The following is a 22,873-nucleotide window of genomic DNA, read 5'->3' on the forward strand; positions in this document are numbered from 1 at the left end:
CCTTTTGCGACAAGACGGGCTTTATATCTTTCGAGAGTGCCATCACTCTTGGTTTTGACTTTAAAAACCCATCTACATCCTATTGTTTTCTTTCCTTTTGGAAGACATTGAAAAACCCACGTTTTGACTTTGTTGAGGGCTCTAAGTTCGTTGTCCATGGCATCCCTCCACTCTATCATTTCCTTAGCTTCTTTAAAATTTCTAGGTTCTTGATATGAGTGAATGGCACTAAGACATGCCCTATGCTTTGGAGAAAAAGACTCATAGGATATAAATCTAGAAGGATTTTTCTTAGATCTTTCAGTTCTTCGAGAGTGGTTGGAAGATTCACTAAGGTCACTATATTTCTCTATTGCACTTCTAAAAGTGCTTTTATCTCTATGTGTATAGGTAATTGGTTCATGTATCATTTCTTCTTCATCATGAATGGCTTGAGGAATACTTTCACTTATATCCTCATTCTCATTCAATTCATCATCGCTAAAAAAATCTTCATTTCTAGATAATAGTTCAAACAAAAAAGAGCAATCGGCATTATCTTCATGAGTTTTGTGTTCTTCAAAACCGCTTATGTTTTCTAAAAAGGTTACATTTCTTGAAACATATAGTTTATCATTTTTAATATCATAACACCTAAAACCTTTTTGTGTTTCCGAATATCCCAAAAACGCACAAGGAATAGCTTTGGGAGATAATTTATCATTCTTATCGGTGAGAACAAAACATTTACAACAAAAAATTCTTAACCTATTGTAATCGGGATCTTTTTATACAAGATTTCATATGGAGATATTTGATTCAAGTTTTTGGATGAAAGTCGGTTTATGAGATAAACCGATGCAAGAGCCGCTTCGGCCCAAAATCTTTTTGGAATTTTTTGAGAAATGAGCAAAGTTCTTGTAGTTTCAATTATGTGTCTATGTTTTTGTTCGGCCAACCCATTTTGTTGAGGAGTTTTGGGACAAAACCTTTGATGAACAATCCCATTATTTTCAATATAACTTTTGAAATCATTTGAGAGATATTCTCCCCCGGAATCGGTTCTAAGAATTTGTAATTTACTATTGAATTGATTTTGTATTAACATGTGAAAAACCTTAAAAGTAGAGAAAACCTCATGTTTATGTTTGAGGAAGTATATCCAACTATACCTTGAGAAATCATCCACATAAATAACATAATACGAAAAACCTCCCTTAGACACAACGGGTGCCGGTCCCCAAACATCCGAATGCACAATTTCAAAAGGCTTAGTTGAAAACATAGTTCTTTGTCCAAAAGGTAAGCTTCTCATTTTACCAAGAATACAATCATTACAATTGAAATTGTTTTTACATAAAGTTTTAGCAAAATGTAAATAAGAAAGCTTGACAATATTTGGATGCCCAAGGCGTTTATGCCAAACATTTATATCTTTATGTTGGGCAACATTACAAAAAGAGGTTTTTGGAATTTGAAGAAATTCCATGAGATAAAGATCTCCCTTCCTAGAGCCTTCCCCAATCAACTTCCCGGACCGGCGATCCTGTATCCAACATTTATTTGATGAGAATTTGATATCACACCCATGATCCGATAGTTGAGAGACGGAAAGTAAATTTAAATGTAGTTTTGGTATAAATCTAACTTTAGGAATAGAAAAACCTTGTCTTTCAAAATCACCAATTCCTTTTATTTCAAGAGAAGCCCCATCCGCGGTAGAGACAAAAGAGGGTGACAAATTTTTTGAGTATTTAGAAAGTGCAAAAACATTTGGAGTCATATGAAAGGATGCACCCGAGTTTAAGAGCCAAAGAAACTTACCGGGAGGAGAGAAGGTGGTCATGGCGGCTCCGGAAACGGATCGCTTGAGGAGTGGTTGAAGAGCTTCCATGATTTGATTGAGAGACAAAGTAGCATGGTTGGAAGTTGATGGACCTTTCTCCTTGGTTGATTGGAAAGTAGTAGACATAGCCACCATCTTCTTCCATTTAGGGCATACCGGTTTAATGTGACCTGGTTCTTTGCAAAAATGACATATGATCTTACTATAATCTTTTCTTCCATAATGCCCACCATTTTCTCTTCCTCCTTGATTTTTGTTAAAATGAGGGGAGGTTTTAACATTATTCCCCGGTCTTGAGACGGCATAAGCACCCTCATCCTCATCTTTAGAGGGAACGACCAACACACTTAGATTGGTTTTATTCATTCCCAATCTAGTTTCTTCTCCACTTAATTTGGTAAGCACATCTTCCAATGGAGGAGAAGAGAAAGAAGACAAGAGAGATGATCTAGTTTGTTCAAACTCGGGTCTAAGCCCATTTAAAAAGTTAAAGAAATGATCCTCTTCTAATTGTTTGGCCCTCAATTCAATAGCCTCACCACTCCATTTAGGTTCTTGGAGAGCAAGTTCATCCCAAATAGTGGATAACTCGGCAAAATACTCTCTAACAGACATTTCTCCTTGTTGAAGAGTTAAAGCCTTCTTTTGGAGATAGTATTTATGGGACAAATCTCTTGAAGTATACATTCTTTCAAGATATTCCCATACTTGATATGCCTTTTTGAACTTTAGAATGTTGGCATTAATTTTGGTCTCAACCGAAGAGAAGAACCATGAGAGTATTTTGTAATTTTTCATTTCCCACTCTTCATGCTTCTTATTGTAATCTTCAAAAGTCTTTTCTCTTTCTTCTCCCTCAAGAACCTTGATCTCCCCTCTCTCAAGGATAGTAAATTTAGGTTCGGGTTCGGGAATAGTTCCTTGAACATATCCCCAAAGACCCTTTCCTTTTATATGGGTCTCCATATTCCCAGCCCATACATGATAATTCGTCCCATTTAATTTGAAGCCAAGAGAGAAGTGTGAATCCTTTTCGCCCATTAGAGAGGATACAAAGAGAAATAAATGCGTACCACAATGCGAAATGAGTCCCTTCTTGATGTAGGAAGCTTCTAAAATATAGAATGAAGGACCGAGTCTTCACTCCAACCACCACAACTTAATGGCACGCTTTACGAGGTACTCCAACGAAGAGAGAAAAAAACACTTTCCTTTAAGCCTAGCTCTGATACCATGTGAAAATATCTCAAAAAAGAGATAAAGTGTGCGATAAACACAACACCACCAATGTGCACAAATGCACAAGAACACTTAGAACAAATGTACACGAAGGTTCAATAAAGAAACTCAAATGCACAAAGGCATACAAAATATAAAGAATTTTATTGAGAAGAATGGAGAACAAAAGCTCCAAGAAGTAAGTTTTACAAAGGGGGAACTCCCCTATTTATAAGAGGAAAGGAGCCTTGGAGGGGCTCCAAGCTGTTGGAGCCCCTCCAACGGTTAGAATTCTAACCGTTGGAGAGGCTCAACAGCTAGTGTTGAGCCCCCTCCAAGTTGACTTTGAGTCAACAAAAAGAAAGAAATAAAAAATGAAGAGAAAAAAGAAAAAGAAGAAAAGTAAAAATACAAAAAATATTACAACATATTCATAATTATGAATATGCGCAAAAGGAAGGGAAATGACTAAAATATCCTTGCGGGTTTTACAAGAAAAAAGGAAACATATATATTTACATATATATATAAAGATAGATATATATACATATATACATCATGTATATATGTATATGTATCTCTTTATATATATATATGTAAATATTTACATAAGAGAGATACATTTTAACAATATCTTGCCAAGGTTTTTCAGGAATAGGCAACGACAAATACAACCCAGCATTTGTGACATTTCCTTTTGCGATATGACATGTATGACATTTTTCCACGAATCTATTCACTTCCTTTCGCATATGGGGCCAAAAATATGTTGAAGACAATAAATGCATTGTCTTGTCTCGACCAAAATGTCCCTTATTATGTATCTCAGAAATCAAATGTTGCCTCAGGGAACAGTCTGGGATACAAAGTAAATTGCCTTTAAATAAAAATCCATCAACCAGTGAGAAATTGTCATGAGGATGACTTGTCACTTCATTAATAAATTTTGAGAAATAGCTATCTGACTTATATAATGACGCAAATTCCTCAAAACCCCAAACAGATGATTTCATGGTAGATAGGAGAATGGTTTTCCTACTTAAGGCATCAACGACAACATTATCCTTTCCTGCCTTATGTTTCAGAACGAATGTGAACTCTTGTAGATATTCTACCCATTTGGCTCTACGGGCATTCAACTTATGCTGACCATTGATGTATTTGAGAGCCTCGTGGTCAGTATGGAAAATAAATTCTCGATGCACCAAATAATACCTCCAATGCATTAATGCTCTGACGATAGCATAGAATTCCTTATTATAGGTACTATACTTCAATTTGGCTTCATTCAGTTTCTCACTAAAATAAGCCACAGGTTTACCTTCTTGACTCAACACAGCACCTATACCTACACCTGATGCATCACATGAAAACTCGAAAGCAAGATTAAAATTAGGCAATACTAATACTGATGTCGAACAAAGATAGGATTTCAAACGCTCAAATGATTGTTGAGCCTCCGGATTCCATTGAAAGGTCTTACCTTTAATACAATCGGTCAACGAAGCAGCAATACTGCTAAAATGCGGAATGAACCTCCTATAGAAGGAAGCTAACCCATGAAAGCTACGCACGACAGTAATAGAGTTTGGCACAGGCCAATCTCGAATCGACTCGACTTTCGAAGGTCAACAAATATACCTGACGTCGAGACCACGTAACCAAGGAATAAAACTTCAGTGGCCCAAAAGATACACTTATCGATAGATGCATAAAATTGTTCCTTTCTGAGGGTATCGAACACTAAATGTAAGTGTTCTAGATGTTCAGGTTCGGTTCGACTATATATGAGAATGTCATCAAAATAAACGACCAGGAATTTATCGATGTAAGGTCAAAAAATTTGATTCATGATTCTCATGAAGGTAGATGGAGCATTGGATAGACCAAATGGCATTACGAGCCATTCATAGAGACCATCACGAGTTTTAAATGCGGTTTTCCATTCATCGTCAGGCCTAACTCGTATTTGATGATATCTGCTATGCAAATCTAACTTAGAAAATATCTTTGAACCAGTCAATTGGTCCAACAGATCATCCAATCTCGGAATGGGAAACTTATACTTGATGGTTATCTTATTGATAGCTCGACTATCAATGCACATCCGCCACATTCCATTCTTTTTGGGAACAAGAAGAGCAGAAACCACACATGGACTAAGACTTTCATGAATGTGACCCTTAGTTAACAATTCTTCAACTTGTCTACGAAGCTCTTCATACTCCGTAGGACTCATGCGATAATGCGGAGCATGTGGCAATACTGCGCCAGGGTGTAGATCAATATGATGTTGGACTTCTCGCAGAGAGGGTAATCCGTCTGGTAATTCATCGGGAAAGACTTCACGGAATTCCTCTAAAAGGGGTATGACTTTAGGATCTATGGTGTCAGACTTTGACTCACCACGCGATGAATCAGAATCAACAGAGAACAAGAAGTAACACATGCTAGATTGACTCAGAGCCTCTTGGAGCTCGTGTCTAGCAATAAAAGCACTTAAAAGTTTAACTTTTGAAGGAGCAAGTTTGGATAAAGTGGGGGTGGGAAATTTGAGTGGAAACTGGAGTACGAGAAGATGAAACAGATGACGAAGATGAAGACAAAGGTGGTAGATCCTTGGATGGCTTTAAATGGATCTTCCGCCCCTCGAATGTGAACGAGTATGAGTTGGATCGACCATTATGAATAACGGAACGATCATACTGCCATGGTCTTCCGAGTATGATATGACTAGCATCGATGGGAAGCACATCACACCATACTTGATCGAAATAGGTGTTTCCAATCGAAAATTTGACCAAGCATTGCCGGTCGACACGAACATCAATGCTCTTTTGGAGCCAAGACATCTGATACGGACGAGGATGAATCTTACAACTCAAACCTAGCTTAGTCATGGCTTCAACTGAAATGACATTCTCACAGCAACCTGAGTCTATGATGAACCGACACACTTTCCCATTAATGGTGCAAGCGGACTCAAATATGTGAGTTCTTAGCCATCGATCACTCATTTCTTGCCTCGGGGCCAAACAAACTCGCCTCGTGATGAGTGCTTCACCTCGATCAGGTAGCAATATATCCTCTTCCACAAACTCTTCTTCTGGTTCTTCTTCAAAGGATTCAATCTCTAGGTCATAAATGGGATTGAACTCAGGATTGAATTGAACATCCTCCTCTTCATGAATTCCTTCAACGAATAAGGTTTTGCCACGACATTCAGTGGACTTATGATCGGATTTCCCACAAGTATAGCACTTGATGGGAGTGCTCGAACTAGTGGTTCTAATCTGGTTTCCTATCGGACCATTCTGACTCGCAACCCTAGGTGGATTTGAAGCATTGGGGTGATGGTAGGGTGGAACAACTTTTGCACTGGGGACCGTAGGAGCCCGCGCTATGGGTCTAGTCACAGGATTAGGCCTAACCAAGGTCTTTCTCTGGGTAGACCTCTCCCATTGACGTGTCTTTTGATGTGCTTCAGACACAGTCCAGCAACGAAGTTCAACATATCTTGTAATTGGAAATTCAGTCCTCCAATATACTTTGAAACTAATTGTTCTTCATCATCACGAATGTCGTTTCGTGCCACAAGATCATGAAATTCTTCGGTGTATTGATCCACCGATCTAGTTCCTTGTTTCAAACTTTGATATTTTTGATATAGCTCACGATAATAGTTTAACGGCAAGAACTGAGCACGAATCTTCTGCTCCATATGCTCCTAATGCTCAATCGAAGCTCGGCCCTGATGTCTGCGTGTCTGCTTGAGCTGACGCCACCAAGCTGCAGCTCGACCCTTTAATTTGAGGGATATTAATCCCACACGACGATCTTCAGGTACCTCCTTAAACTCAAGGATTTCGTGAACTTCGCTAATCTAATCCAGGAATTCCTCGAGAGTTCCAGTTCCCTTAAATTCTGGGATATCAAAACGTAAGCCCGAATCCCAATGGGATCTTCGTGGCTGTAGGTTATCTCTTCTTTTTGGACTTCGTCGATGTGACTCAAAGTCATCATCAGAATCATACGATTGGGTTTCTCGATTTCCTCGAGAACTATGCAAACTCCTTTCCTCATGCCGATTGTTAAATCTAACATTCTCGGCCATTTGACGAGTTAAATCTTTAACTCGACAATTAGCCTCAGCCAGTTGTCTTTGCAGATCTCGCACCTCATATCGATGGTCACGATCATCGTTTCCCCTATTAAAATTAGTTTGACCTCGATCGCCCATTCGACCCGCCATGGTGAATGATACCTAAATTTTTTTTTTGAACTCCCCACAAGACAGGGAATCGTGTTGGATTGAAAAATCCAACAACCCGCTCTGATACCAAAATGATGCAATGCTACGGTGGACGCAGTACACCGATCCACGATCCAAGATCCAAACACACACGGAAGCTGAAATGATATAGAGTCCGAACAAAACTCTGGAAAACTGATTTTCGGAATCTGTGCGCTCTGTTTCGACAGAGGAGATCCAAATGAAAGTTGTCCGCGATTCACACAGCTTTCCAACGAATCAAAAAATACTAGATTCGGAGCAAGAACGACCGCTCCACGGACTCGACACAGGGATTGCTAAACAAGTCCAACACAAATTATCGAAATTCAGGGGTAGACTCTTTGAAGGGAATTTTGACCCTTCAAACGTTGGAGTTTGGACAAACTCACAACTGGCGAAATGAAGGTCAGATCCAGACCTTTCACTAAAGATCGCAATTTTTGGAATTTTCTATAATCTTATACAAATTTTTTAATTTTAGAATGGTATAGTTATTGTTTCATAAAATAAAATTCAAAGATTCGACAGTAGCAGCAAAGATCAATATTTTTGAAGCAACTAAGCAACGATTCAATCAAAACCAAAAACATGAAAGTTGTAGGTCTAGATTATAATTTTCCACAGAATCAAAAAAATCGAAATTCCATTCAGGGAATCTCCAGATAATCAGAAAATATCGAACACTATTAAGTTGGTTCTGAACCAAACTGGTGACAGTGGATGACTATCAGACCGAGACTTTGATAGACAGATTCAGGGGTTCAAATGAACGAATCTCAGAAACCTTTCAACTACAAAGTTGTAGGAAATCTTCTTAGCTTTCCAGAAAGCTAAAGAACACCAAAATCCGTTCAGAAATGAGTTCGACAGAGATATTTTAGCAGAGACGTTTCTGTTATCACGTAACAACGATTTGGTCCTTTTGAAAGAACCCGAGTTCATTCACACACATCAACAACCCGAAATAACTTAAGATCAAATGAGACACGTTTTAACATGAAAAAATACTTCTAACATACATTCGCAACTCTTTAATGGTCTAATACAATTTAGCAACATCAAATCATGAACAATCGCAACAAATGCGAATAAAAGTAGCTAAAGAAATAGAACGAAGAACCGATAGAGATATTCAGGCTGAAATCGATAATGGCCGTCGTTGGAAAGCAACCGACGCCGTAAGAGAGATACGAACAGTAGGGATGGATGATCAACCACCAGGAACAAACTTAGAACAACCACCACGAATAGAACTTCTTCACAAGAGCACCTTTCACACAAAAACGAAGTTCGGTTTTTCTTTCACACCAAGATAGCTTTCTTTTTAGCACCAACCACACCAAAAACTTGATTTTTCTCACTCTAAAACCAGTCACACTACCAATTTCGAAATTGAACAAGACCCCTTACCCCTTGGACTACCTCCCTAGTTAAGGGCTTAGGTTGCTTGGGAAGAGCCACAATAAAGAGACCTTGGCCTTCCCAAGCTTTGCACAAAAAACGAGTGTGCAAGCTTAGATTTTGTCAAATGCTAATAACTCCACCAACAATCTATTTTTGACTTTGGGCTGGTCAACATGAATTCAAATGAGGTCCAAGATGGACCACACTAAAGTGGTGCCACCTAGGACCCCCTTCATGAAGACAGATCAAGATTCGGATCCAAATAGGCTGTTAATTGGATTTTGCACCAACACCAAGAGAGAAGCGAATTTGCGAAAAAATAAAAACTACCCTTGGACCCCATATACCCTCTAGTACCACAAAAAGATTCTGGTACCAGAACTATCCGGATCCGTAGAATCCGGCTCCTAAAAAAAATAAAAAAAATTACATGAAACAACTATTGATGAAGCAAAATCCAAAAATATGATTTCATAATGGAATCAAAGCAATAAAAGGATCACGAAGAGCATCATCAACTAACTGGGAGATCCGCTAGGACCACGGATGTCCTGCAAGCGTGTGGATCGCCTTGGGTAGCGATGTTCGGAACAGGTCTAGATATTTGGATTGAGATCCAAATCCGCTTCTGTTTTTGGATGCTCTGCATCACAATGAGTGATTCTTGTGCAGTTAGTGTGCCATTTGGAAGCCACCAAAAAGATGCTAAAAAAAAAAAAGTCAATGTAGGAGGTAGAGGAACAGGAACGATAGAAGCATCATTCAATACATATGGAAGGGAGTAGATGGATAGAAAAGCAAGGAGGTATTTTTATTTTATTCACTCTCATTCAGTGTTGTGAAAAGCGTTGAGGCGTAGCTAGGCGCTACACCAAAATGTGAGGTGAGGCGTAAAGTGTAAGCCTTAATTTGTTTTTTAAAATAAAAAAAAAACTATAAAAAATATTTAAAATTATAAATAAAAAAATTTGCTTTATTGATAGAACAACAACCATTATAAAATCAGTAATTTCACTTGGTGACAAAATAATATGCGTGAAAAACATGATGCATCTTTCCTGCACCAATACTTCATGCTTTTAAAGAACCCCAAAAATAGAAGCCAGTATCCATTTTGGCTCCCCCAATGCATAGTGACAAAAGTTAAAAACAACAAAATCTCGGGAGTCAAAAACTCCAGAGATTTTGAAAATTTTCATAAATCTTGCATTTTTTGGCAAAATCTCGGCAATAAAAAATAAAATTAAAAATATGAAAAACATAATTTTTATAAGAAAATATAAATAAAACACATTTAAAAATGAAAATCTTGTGATAAATATCTGCTAAATGGTAAATATCACGATATTTGTCACGGTTTGAAAATCACACAAAAAATTGTCATTTTAAACTTTCAGGCAATTTCTCGTTATATTATCGTGAGATTTTCATAAATCTTGCGATATTTGTTACAAAACCCCAATGTTGTTAGCATCAGTATCGGCATTGAATCATTTTGGCCAGCGATTGAGCTTGTATCGGGCCGATACTGATACTCAAGTGAATCACTTGTATTAGCCAAAAGATAATAAAAAATATTTTGCGTCAAACAGAACATGACATGTGTTAAAACTATTAAAATAATATTTAAAATATGAAAATTTTGAATTTTCATATTTTTTATATTTATTAAAAAATAGTTGATTCAGGGTGATGCATTGCGATTTTCTGCAGATACGATACATATCGACCGACAATATTGGGCTCCCCCAGGCCCCAGATAGTCTAGACTCAGTATCACGTATGTTCCAATCGGTAGTTGGATCTGGTTAACAGTCATTCCAAGTCGAGTGATGCTCAAGTCCGGTCCACAAGTGCTTGAGCAATGATTCTAGGGGTTCAAATGGATATGGTGCAAAGTTGGATCCATAATCCAATCTGACAAATTATTACCAGACATGGAGATATGAATATATGTGGATCAGATTTGAACTTACATTATCAGATTCTCTTTAGAACTGGATCAGAACTTTCTACCAAATATACACTTAATTGGATACGGATCAAATCTGATTTGTTTCCATATCTATATATAAAACCCTTGGCTTCAACTTATGTAACATGACACGGCTAAATGGATATGAGACTAACTCTCTCCCTCCAAAGCCTCCCCAAGTCCTTAACCAGCTCCACCAGCTTGAAAACAGCAATAGGTGTAGCAATTGCCACCTCCCTTCTCTCGTCGCTCGCCTTCGGCGACGCTGCCTCCACGACCGACAGAATCGCCGACATCGCCGCGGCAACCGGAGATGACAACCGTGGACTGGCTCTCCTCCTCCCCATTGTTCCTACACTGGATCCTCTAAACGGTTGCCATTTATATACAAATGGGTAGTCTTCCCATCAGCAGTCTGATACTCATACATAACAATGTATCTCGTCGCAGACTTGTCGAAGATCACCGACTTTGGGTAGGCGATCAAGCTCGCCGGAATTCTTGATTTATCGGGCCCTGTTATTAAAAATTCGAGGAGTATACGCCTCACCCCGAGGCATGTGCCTCAAGAAGTATGAGGCGCACGCCTTGGGGCATTTGCGCTTTATGGTTGCGCCTCAAGGCACAAAGGCCCTCTCCTTAAGGTGAGGCGCGCTTTTTGCCCCTTGAGGCGCGCTTTTAATAACATTGCTCCCATTTAATGCAGCTGGAAATCCTTATTGGTAGGATTTAGTAACTTCTTTGGCAAATTATAATTTGAGTGGCTATGTACCTCCAAGCTCAGAAAAACTATGAACCGCACTTTTTATGTGGAGAGGTTTATAGAGATTAAAAAATATTCGTGGGAGTAAAATGGAGTTTCTATTATTTCTAATGGTGGACAAATATTCAAAGGCGTCCACTAATCAATTTCATTGCTTCTTCGCTTAGTGACCCAGTATTCTTGAAAGTCGTTAATGCATCTGGAGAATATAAAAATGCGGAGTACCTTCATTTTTTTTGGACTTCCTGTGTAGTACATAGCTTAAATCTGACCCTCAAGAGCACCTGTAACCCCAAAGAAAAAGAAAATTCATCAGCAAATGCTTTATGTTCATGCATTGAAGATTTAGAAAGAAATGTCAAAAGCATTAGGAATTTTGTTGTTAACCACCATCATGCTAATGCTATATTTAATAGGCATTCTGATATGAAATTGTTGGTCGTTGAAACACGTTTTGCGTTCATCATTGTGATGGTGAAGAAGATTAAAAAAGTGAAGAATGCTTTGGTTAGGACAGTGACTGATGAAAATTGGGCATTCTATCGTGTTGATGATGTCAAGGCTCAAGAAATTAAGAAATTCATTGTTGATGATGAGTTTTGGGACATAGTGGTATACTTTCTTCAATTTACGCAACCTATTTGGGAATTGTTGAGAGAAGTTAATAAGAAAGAGCCCATGCTTCACAAAGTTTATGAAATGTGGGATAATGTGATTGAAAAAATACATGTAATTTTTAAGCATGAAGAAAAAAATCTTGCATTTCATGATTCAGAATTTTTTAACCATATTCATTCAATTTTAGTCAGAAGATGGGATAAGAGCAACACTCATTTGCATTGCATGGTACATTCTCTTAATCCAAAATATTATGCAAAAAAGTGGCAGGAAGGTGGTATTGGTCGTGTCCCTCTAAATTTAGACCTAGAGCTATCAAGACATAGAAATATGTGTATGACACGACTTTTTTCAGAAGCATATATTCTAAATCAAGTCACATAAGAGTTTGAAAATTTTGCATCTTCGAGATTATATGGACAGACTTTACTCGCGAGAGAGTAGGATAATATAGATCATATCACATGGTGGTCAACATTTGGATCAGAAACACCTCTTCTCCAACATCTTGCATTAAGATTGTTATCCCAGTCTGCTAGTTCATTTTGTTGTGAAAGAAATTGGAGCACATATTCTCAAATCCACAACATGAAGAGAAACAAAATCACCAGCAAGCGTGCAGGGGATTTAGTATATGTTCATAAAATTTTTCAACTACTTTCGTGAACTAATAATGAATACAGGTACTAATTTGCTCTCTTAGTTATTTGATTATTTCTTAGTTTTTTATTTAAATATACTTGTATTATATTCAACATTTTGAAATTGGGTTTGTAATGCAAACAAGGAACATTCAAATTTTGGGATGTAAACCCAGAAGAGTGTGACTTAGAAGGACAACATGATTTCAACATGACAAACATGGATTTATCTGAGCCCAGTCTTCCTTTTTATGATGCATTTGATGATGAAACAAAAAATTATTAAGATTCATTACTTCATCGTCATATACATTGTAGGATATACTTTTGTTATATAATTTAGTTCTTTTCTACTTTACTTATTTGATTGATATTTAGGTTGATTTAATTGTAAATAAATATCTAAAATAAATAGCGTAAGCCTAAAAAAAATTTAACTTGAAAAAACTATAAAAAATATCTAAAATTATAAATAAATAAAAAAATGCTTTATTGATAAAGCAACAACCAATAAGGAATAAAAAATCTCAAATAAATACTAAAAAAATATGAGATTAACTCCATGATCCCATCCTACATCTTTTACCATTGTTCAACTGCAAAAGTACATATAACAAAATATATATTAACACAAAAAAATAGATTTATATTCAATAAGAATCAACATATATAAATTGAAAACTAATGAAAACACAGATACATGAAGTCAGTGAGAACGTACATGTCTTCACCCTCACAATAACCTATAATGATGCATTAACATCATGTCATAATTAGAAAATGTATCTTAGCTTTCTTTCTTTTTTTAAGTGAGTCAACTGAGAAAGTAAAGAAACCATACAATGTCCCAACAGTCAATCGATATGCATGCCTTAATTATTTACTTGAATGTAGTTTAGTTTGTTTCCAAATTTAATTTATTATGTATGAGGTGGGCCAACCTTTTTTTTTCTTTTTGGCAGAAACATATATGTACTGAACATAAAGATGAATGTTACAAAGGTGCGAGTGTGATGAGCTATTGCACTCTAGATCAAAAGTAGAGAAAAACAGTGTGGCAGGGAGTTAATGATGAGTTGTGGAGCCTGATTCAAAGTTTTTGCCCTTGCAGCGTCCTTCGGAAGAATTTTTTTCTTGGGCTTATGTTTGAGACTCGGTTTCTTATGGATTCGACTCAACTTGTTTAGGTTTAGGGCTGTCACCCTTGCCTTGTATAAATTCTTTCTTTTCTTTTTCTCTTGTATATGTCAAGAAAGAGCAATAAAGTTTTTCCTCTGGGCGGCCGTGGTTTTTTACTCAGATTTGAGGAGAGGTTTTTTCACGTAAATCTGTGTGTCCTTGTTGTGTTTGGTTTGATCGTTCTTGTTTATTGTTTTCTTCTATTGTTTCTTGCTTGTGGTTTACCTAACAGTTAAACCCCTACAAATAACAGCATAATGTATTAACAATATTTGCATCTTATGTCACTTAAAGAGAACCAGCATAACCTGTCTATATTCATGACAAAAGGATATGAATATCCTTAAACAGACGAGCAACTACAACTATAACCAAAACAATAGAGAGCTTAACTATAGCAGACAAATAAATTCTACAAAACACTTGACTAAAACTAGATTGCTAAATGGAAAAGAGAGACAACTTAATTTTGTCGCTACCTGCAAAAAGTAATTGTTTCCAAATCAGAGACAAACATGGTTATAAAAAGAGAAACTATAATAACTATGATTAAGTAAACAAAAATTTTTACTATTCCTCACCCAAGAGAATAATGCTGACAATGCTACACCAACTCCAACCCAAAAGAGGACTGCGAGAGATGAGAGAGAGGTGGGAGAGACCGAGATGAGAGGTGAGAGACGAGAGAGATGAGTGAGGGACTGAGAGACGAGAGAGAGAGGGATTGCGAGAGACGAGAGAAAAATTAGGGCCTCCGACCCTCATTAGGGTCGGGGGCCCTGATTTTATAAAATTCCAGTTTTGGTCAAATGAGGGCTTTGACCCTCAGTTGACCAAACAAATGAGGCGTGAACACCTTGCCTCGAGGCTTTTACGCTTTATGCCTGTGCCTCAAGGCACAAAGGCCCTCGCCTTAAGGCGAGGCATGCTTTTTGCGCCTTGAGGCGCGTTTTTAATAACACTGGTCCATGCCAATCACCAAAATTTTGAGGGCACGTTTTTCGAGGCACTCGAAAGAGGTGATGCCATGCCAATCACCAAAATTTTCGACACGATCTTCTTTCTTCAACCTTGCTCTGATGCCATGTGAAGGTGTCTTCAAAAAGACACTATGATCAAGACGTGATGTTCTTGATGAAAAACAAGTGCACAAATGCACAATAAGAACACTTGTGCACAAAGGCACAACCCACAATATCTCACGAATGCACTAAGGCATAAAAATGAATAGAAAACTTTATTAGATCACACATAGGCTTTGAGCCAAAGCCCTTAGGAAATACAAAGGAGAGGGGCTCTATTTATAGAGCTTTGATAAGCATTTAGTGGGCCTTGGAGGGGCTCCACATGTAGTTGTTGGAGCCCCTCCAACTGTCATAAATGTGACCGTTGGAGGGGCCCAACGACTATACGTGGGCCCCCCAAGGTACACAAAGTACATATATTAAAAAGAAAAAGAAAAAAAATAATAGAAAAATAAAAAGATACAAACATATTCAAAAGATGAATATGCATAAAAAAGAGAAAAAGACTAAAATACCCCTATGGCTGATATATATATATATATATATATATATATATATATATATATATATATATATATATATATATATATATATATATATATATATTGAATAGATACATGTACATATATATGAAATATATGTATATGTATCTCTCTTTATATATAAAATATATATGGGCATTACAATGATAATGGATTATAATTTAACAACACATTCATGAAGGGCCTCCATTTCTTAGAATTTGTTGCTTGATAAAATGTTATGTGTTGATTTTCCTTACTTAAATAAGGTTAAAAAGAGTTGGAAATCCATTGTGAAATTCTCATAACTAACACACCTATCAATAGGATGTCGAGAGCGAGTAGATCTTCTGGGAGTAGAGGATGAAACAGAAATAGAAGAAGAATTCATCTCCTGATCAGAGTTGGGAGGGTCTCTTTCTTACGTCGAGAGTAAACAATGCCTTTATACCTTTCGGGAGCCAAGAGTGGTTCTGAAATCACACTGTCCTGAATCTTTTATGCAGCATCAGACATGTTTCTCTCATCTCTTTGATTACATTATGAAGGACAAACATCATCAACACTAGAAAAGAGATCAGAGTTCAACCTAGAGTTACCAGTCGAGGAAGCGAGAGCGAGAAGCGATACGGGAAGCGAGAGCGGGAGCGGGAAGCGAGGCACTTTCAAAAATTTAGGAAGCAGGGAAGCGTGGGACCACTTAGAAGAAAATTTTGAACCGTCTCGAAAGCGACCTAAGGAGCGAAAAAATGAAAAAAATGGAGAAGCGAGGGGGAAGCGTGCTTCCCATAAAAGGGAAACACGCTTCCCAAAAAAAGAAGACACTTTCCCTCACGCTTCGGAAGCACGACGTTTCACGCTTCCCCTTTTACTTAGGCGCTCCCGGTAACTCTGGTTCAACCAGAGGTGATAAACTTTAATTTCAGGAGAAGTGTTAGGATTGTGGTCAAAATTTAATTCATCAAATACAACATTCCTGGATATTTTGATACGCTTACTCACGGGATCATAGCATCTGTATCCTTTATAATCATCAACATACCCCCACAAATCTGCACTTCAAGGCGTATTCCTGAAACTTATGCCGCATTGAACTGTCAACATGAACATAACATACACACCCGAATACACACAAATCATGATAACTTGGATGAACACCATGCAAAGAAAAATAAGGTCATTTATTTTTCAAGATACTCATGAGCAATCGGTTTAGGATATGGACCGCTGAATGGAAAGCCTCTGTCCATAAAATAACTGGAAGGTTACTATCATGCATCATGCTCATTGCACTTTCGACAATATGGCAATGCTTTCGTTCAGCAATCCCATTCTGTTGAGATGTATGAGGGCAAGACACCTGCCTACTTATTCTATTTGTCTGGAAAAAATTAATAAAGTCATTTGAAGAGAATTAACCCCCTCCATCACATTGGAAACAAAAGATATTATTAGAGAATTGATTTTGAACAAAAGAATGAAAATTCTGAAATAACTTTAAGGTTTCAGATTTACATTTCATAAAGAAGATCCATGTATACTGAGAGTAGCTATCAACAAAAATGAGATAATATCTGATGCCAGACATAGAAGGAATTGGAGCCGGACTCCAAACATCAGAACAAATAATTTCAAACGGTCTTGAAGCTCTTTTATTAATAGAATAAAAAGGAAGAACGTGACTTTTACACTGAAAACAACTAGAACATTTTTTATCATTAACACTTAAACTTAGACTTGACTTGGGAATAAGACTGCTTAAAACAAACTTTTCAATAAAATGACTACTACAATGACCCAGACGACCATGCCAAAGATTCGGCTCAATACATTCAAAAAGACTAAAAACACTCTTAGGAGGAACTGAAGAAGATGTGAGCTTTAAGGTGGAATCAACAGGCTAAACACGAGTAAAAGGGTTCTCTTGGAACACGTACATATTTCCTTGTCGTTTTCCTTCAGCGAACGTTTCTTTCGTGTGAAGGTCCTTGAAACGAACAGATAAATGAGCAAATTCAACTGAAGCATTAATGTCATCTACAGGCTTAGAAACATAAACAATATTTTTCTTGATATTAGGAGCATAAATGATATTTGAAAGAGCAAGAGAAGAGTTGGACATAGGGATGACAGAGTTTCCAATGTGAGAAATATGGTGATGAGATCCATCTCTAGTAACTATACTATTTCTACCAACATAAGGAACAAGATTTAGGAGCTTATCAGCATCACCAGTAACATGAGTAGTTGTTCTGGAATCAACATACCAAGTGCCTTGATCATTCTGTTTGAGGTTCAATTCAGCCAAGGCATATAATAACTCTTTGACTTCTCCACTATTCTTCAATTTATTTGTTCCCTTTCTTGTCTCAGATTGCTTTCCTCTATTTTGAGGATTAAACCAACAATTAGCTTTGATGTGCCCCTTTTTGTTGCATAGAAAGCAACTGAGTATTGTCTTTTGCCTCTGCAAATTAGGAGAAATATTGGGTTTAGGCAATATTCCACGAGCTCCTTGTTTGTTCCTCTCTTGACCTCCCCTTTCTCGAGATTCATACCTATCACGTCCTCGACCATAAGTAACTCTTGTGGCAAGAACGTCTTGTGCTCCAATGTGAGTGTGAGTATCTTCAGAGAATCCCTTTAAAGTCATCTCATACTGTAAGAGTTTAGCACGAAGATCTTCAAATGTAGGTAGGTCTGGCAAACACAATAAGTAACCATCGTATGATAATCGGGTCCCAGTCCGCTCAAAGTTTGTTGCACCATATCTTTGTCTCTGACCGGACAACCCACGATGGCCAACTGATATGTGATAGTCTTCATTTTGTTTAAGTACTCCATGATAGTCATGGAATCCTTTCTCAACATTTGAAACTCTTTCTTTAAAAATAGAACTCTAGTCTGAGAAACTTGAGGATACGTCTGAAGAAGTCGGTGCCATAACTACATGGCTGAGCAGTCATCTGGGATTGTCACAAGCACCTCCTGTGACAGAGTGGAAGTGATGTAAACAACCAAAGTTTGATCTCGCTTCATTCAGGATATGTACTATGGATTTCTAACAAAAGTAATAGAAGCGTTACCCTCCCCGTTCTTTCCTTCTTGTGATATGAACTCTGGAGGAACATGAACAGAGCCATCCAGATGTCCAGAAAGATCTTGACTTCTTATGAATGGGATGATTTGTCTCTTCCAGATTAAGAAATTAAAATTGTTCAGTTTCTCTTATACAAGTTGATTAAGAAAGTTGGAAGAAAGACCAGATTGAGAAGAGGAAAATGAATTCATAGTCGATCGAAGCGAAAACAAGATAGAATAAGAAACAAGAGAAAACTAAAAACAAGAAAGAGTAAAAGACTAGAAGGTTCACTTTAGATTCAGCAAATAAAATCCAAAACAGATATTTTAATTTCAGAGAACTCGACTGCCTTTTTTTTTAATAACGATCTACATATTCGAGGCAGAAAACGAGGCTATGCAGTAAAATCTATTCTGAATGAAGTTAACCAGTAAGAGGCACGTTATTGAAAATAATGTGTTTTCGTTTTCGGAATGGCAAAGAAAAGAGAAGTTCGAAGGGTGAATCTGATATGAAAAGATTCAAAGATAATATCAATCAATTAAAAACAGATCTGAGGTCACGTTCAGATCAGAATTTGATTTGACGTTAATTTGAAAACGACGAGAAACCTAGATTGACGTGATTTCAACTCTTGAAATCACGCAAAGATCAAATTTGATCTTGCATGATTATTGAAACTGCTATTGGATGTGATCACGTTCAACAATGAGAAAAGAAGAACAGAAAAGCAGAGAAAAGAAAATAGATGAAAAGAAAAGTCGACGTGAATAAATCCAAAACTCGGATTTTAGAAGAAAGGAAACACGTTAACTTGAATAGATTTAAGATTGAGTTTAAGAACAAGGGAATAAAATGGAGAATAGATGAGATCCAATTGAGAGATACCTTAGAAAGATACAGAGAAACTCGGCTTGAGGCTCATATGAAGAGCACGATCTTCAAGATTGGATCTTTGGCTCTGATATTGTGTTAGAAATCATGGGTTCTGTCATTCAATCACAAGAACAAATAAAGAATAGAGAGAGAGAACGTGGTGGCTGCAGAAAACCTCAAATTAGGGTATCTGATATATGGCTTATCATTAAGTATAGGTTGGTACAAATATTAGGGTACGAAAATACCCATTACACAACAAGCAAAATTACAATAGACCATTAATGAACATGTGACTGAATAAACTCGAGTTGAGTCTGGATCCGAGATCCAAACCCAGTCGTGAATGACGACTTCTTTTCATTAACAACATTAAAAAATTTCTCAAAACACAATTTGAAATGAGTGATTTGGGATTTTTAAAAAAAAATCTTGGCATAGAAGTCGCTTATTCTTCTAGAGATTATTTGCTAACTCAATCTAAATTTGCTTTAAATATTGTTAACAGGTCTGGTATCTCAGATGGAAGACAGGTTGACACTCCTGAAGTTGTAAATATCAAAATGAAGATTGACGATGGAGAACCCCTTGAAAATCCAACACCATACAGACAACTTGTCGGAGCATTGTCTTATCTTTCCATTATAAGACCTGACATTGTGCATGCAGTTCACACAACAAGCCAATTTCAATATGCTCCTACCACTGTTCTTATAGGAGTTGTTTTACGTATTATTAGATATATTAAACTTCCATTTTTCAAGGATTTTTCTTATCGTTTGACAGCTGCCAGCATCTGATCAACTGGCTGTCTGAACCACAATTTTCATAGATTTTTTGTTCTTTTCTTTTGAATCTAACTGTGCGGATGTGATCTACATGCTTGGTTTTATACGAATTCGCTCTTGAATCATCCAATTTTGATGCATAAACGAGATTTTATTTAAAGCTTTAAAATCAATGGCTCATAATCTTCATAAATATTCAAGCATTTAAAAATCATTTTTATCAAAAATACACGATCCAATGGTTGATTCCTAGGAAATTCACCATGCCAAGCACATCCACATGGTTGGATTTGCAAAAAAGGTGTTAGAAATGCCCACATTTCTAGTTATCATATTTCAGTTCTCATATTCTAGTGACTATATATATAGCCATATCCAAGTGCCTAGATTTTTAAGACCCACTGTGTCCAACACTTTTCGCATTGACACCCGTGTCAGTGTCCAAGTAACACAGGCTGGCATTCATGATAATCGGTTTAATTAGGGAAGGGCCATCTGCACCTTGTTATCCTTTTCCTGTGTGATATTTGCCCTAAAATGACTGGAAAAAGGAACACCTAAGATATTTCTGTGTTTATGTGTGCACACAACCAAAGGCATGTGTTTGTGTGTGGTAGGATATGCCAATGTATCTTGTCCTTCGTTAATTTTCATTTGCTCACTATGATATTTCTGAAAGTCCACATGGGTCTACTTGAAAGAAGAGTGCCATATTCCAAAATAAATTTAAACAATTAGCTATTTGTTCCAGAAAATTGATGGTAATGCATTTATGCTTTCCTGTCTGTCTGATCTTTTCCTTCCTGTTTCCAATGTAAAGAACATGTTCAATCAAGTTTTGTCTAACATAATTGTTATGGTTATCGTTCATATCATTGTTGGTAAAGTAGGTAAAGAGTAGGTAAAGTATCAAAAACTTGCTTTTTATTAGCATTATAATGGTTAATCACAACTTCATTTCACAAACAGGAGTTTGATCTACGTTATGCTTTGCCGCTTGGATTCTTTAATGCGGCTGTTAATCTGGGAATTTGTGGTGGTGTTGTCCTGCCTTGGGGAAAAGGATTCATGAACTTGCCATCCCCCTTGCCAGAGAGATTCTTCATAGGGGGGAATTCTTCTCCTGTATGCAAACTGAGTGGGCCAACCTCATTGTTAGGGTTCAAGGGTCGGGGTTTAGGCCCAACTGATGTGAGAAGGTTACGTATTGATCCAACCAACAAGGAAGTCTCGGATGATTCTCCCGGTAGGGATGTCCTGGGAGGAGATCTTGCAGTCACTGCGTTTGCCGATTTGTCTTTTGATCTACCTCTAAAGCTGTTCAGGAATTCAGGAATTCATGGCCACCTCTTTGCCTCTGCTGGGAATCTGGCCAAATTAACTGAGAGTGAATTTCGGAGTTTTTCTCTTAGGAAATTTGGGGAATCATTTCGAAGCTCAGTTGGGGCTGGGATCATTGTTCCAACCAAGTTGTTTCGCGTGGAGGTTTGTCACTTCACCTTCAAATTTTCACTGGTTGTCATGAATCTTTTCTGCCTTCATTGTGCTTGCTGGAATTTCTTCTTGCTTGGAAAGTTAACAGGATCTTTTAAAATTTTCCAGGTAAACTACTGTTACATATTAAGGCAGTTTGATCATGACAATGGAAGGACAGGTATACAGTTCAATTTTTCTGCTTCATCCTAGGTTGGTCGGCATAAATAGCACATTCGCAGTACAAGGTAGCTAAAATTTTGCTGCTGATTGAGATAATAACTAGGCCCTTCCATATGCCATTGTAATTTGTGCACATGAATCCTTTTTTCTTGTTGTAAATGGGAATTATTGTTCTATGACAAGCTCAAACTTTCCCGAAAGGCTGTTGTCGAGCAATTACTGTTAAAAATGCAATAAAGGGAACATGAAAGAAAAGATTCTTTCACCAGTTACAATTGATAGCATCACTTGAATGGTCCATCCTTTTGAGGAATTCAGCTTTACTCTTTCATAATCTTCTCGTGTATCAGATGTTATACAATATAACTTGCCAAGATTATTGTGCCAGCACCCGCATGTAGCTAGTTTCTCTCATCCGTTTTTTGTTTGGTCTGTGACCAACACCTAACATTGCACACATGGTAGACGCAGAGGCATGATGCTTGTGTCCACTTTTATACGTTGTTCGCAACCTTTAAAAGTTCTTGGGAGATAGTGGAATTTTTTTCTCCTATTGCAGATTTCCATTTTGTTGGGTTTCCGTAACCATTATTGGCACTTCTTTCTCGTACCCGATGTTGTCAATATCGGTGTGTATCTGCAGATACGAATTGTATCGGTAGAAAATTGATAATCGAAACGCTTCACCCCTGAATCGGCTATTTTTTAATAAATATAAAAAATACTTAAAATTATATATTAACATTATTTTAATGGCTTTAACATGTGTCACATTCTGATTGACATGTAATATTTTTTAATTATATTTTGGCCGATTCAGAACGATTCACTTGAGTATCAGTATAGGCTGATTCACCTGAATCATTGGCCAAACTATACAGGGCCGATACCTATACTGACAACATTGCTCGTACTTGTTAAGAATTAATTCTGTTTCTTAGGCGATCCAAGTTATGTGGAAGACCAAAAGTTTGTGCTTTTCAATACCAGTGGGTGCAGTCCTGCATA

At 37.2% G+C, this 22,873-nt stretch overlaps 1 protein-coding gene across 1 annotated transcript in view; it reads left to right on the top strand.

The window, feature by feature from the left end:
- LOC149846399 (uncharacterized) overlaps window positions 1–22,120 on the top strand; it is a 48,959-nt gene extending 26,839 nt beyond the window's left edge. Inside the window, exons 3-4 of the mRNA XM_089997973.1 lie at window positions 21,179–21,694; window positions 21,812–22,120. Of these exons, the coding sequence (XP_089854099.1) occupies window positions 21,179–21,694; window positions 21,812–21,895 (600 nt within the window). The 3' untranslated portion in view covers window positions 21,896–22,120. The remainder of the gene's footprint in view (window positions 1–21,178; window positions 21,695–21,811) is intronic.
- Window positions 22,121–22,873: the final 753 nt, after the last annotated feature.

Source organism: Nuphar pumila, chromosome 2, assembly GCF_984573655.1.
Source record: "Nuphar pumila chromosome 2, dmNupPumi1.hap1.1, whole genome shotgun sequence".
Lineage (NCBI taxonomy): Eukaryota > Viridiplantae > Streptophyta > Magnoliopsida > Nymphaeales > Nymphaeaceae > Nuphar > Nuphar pumila.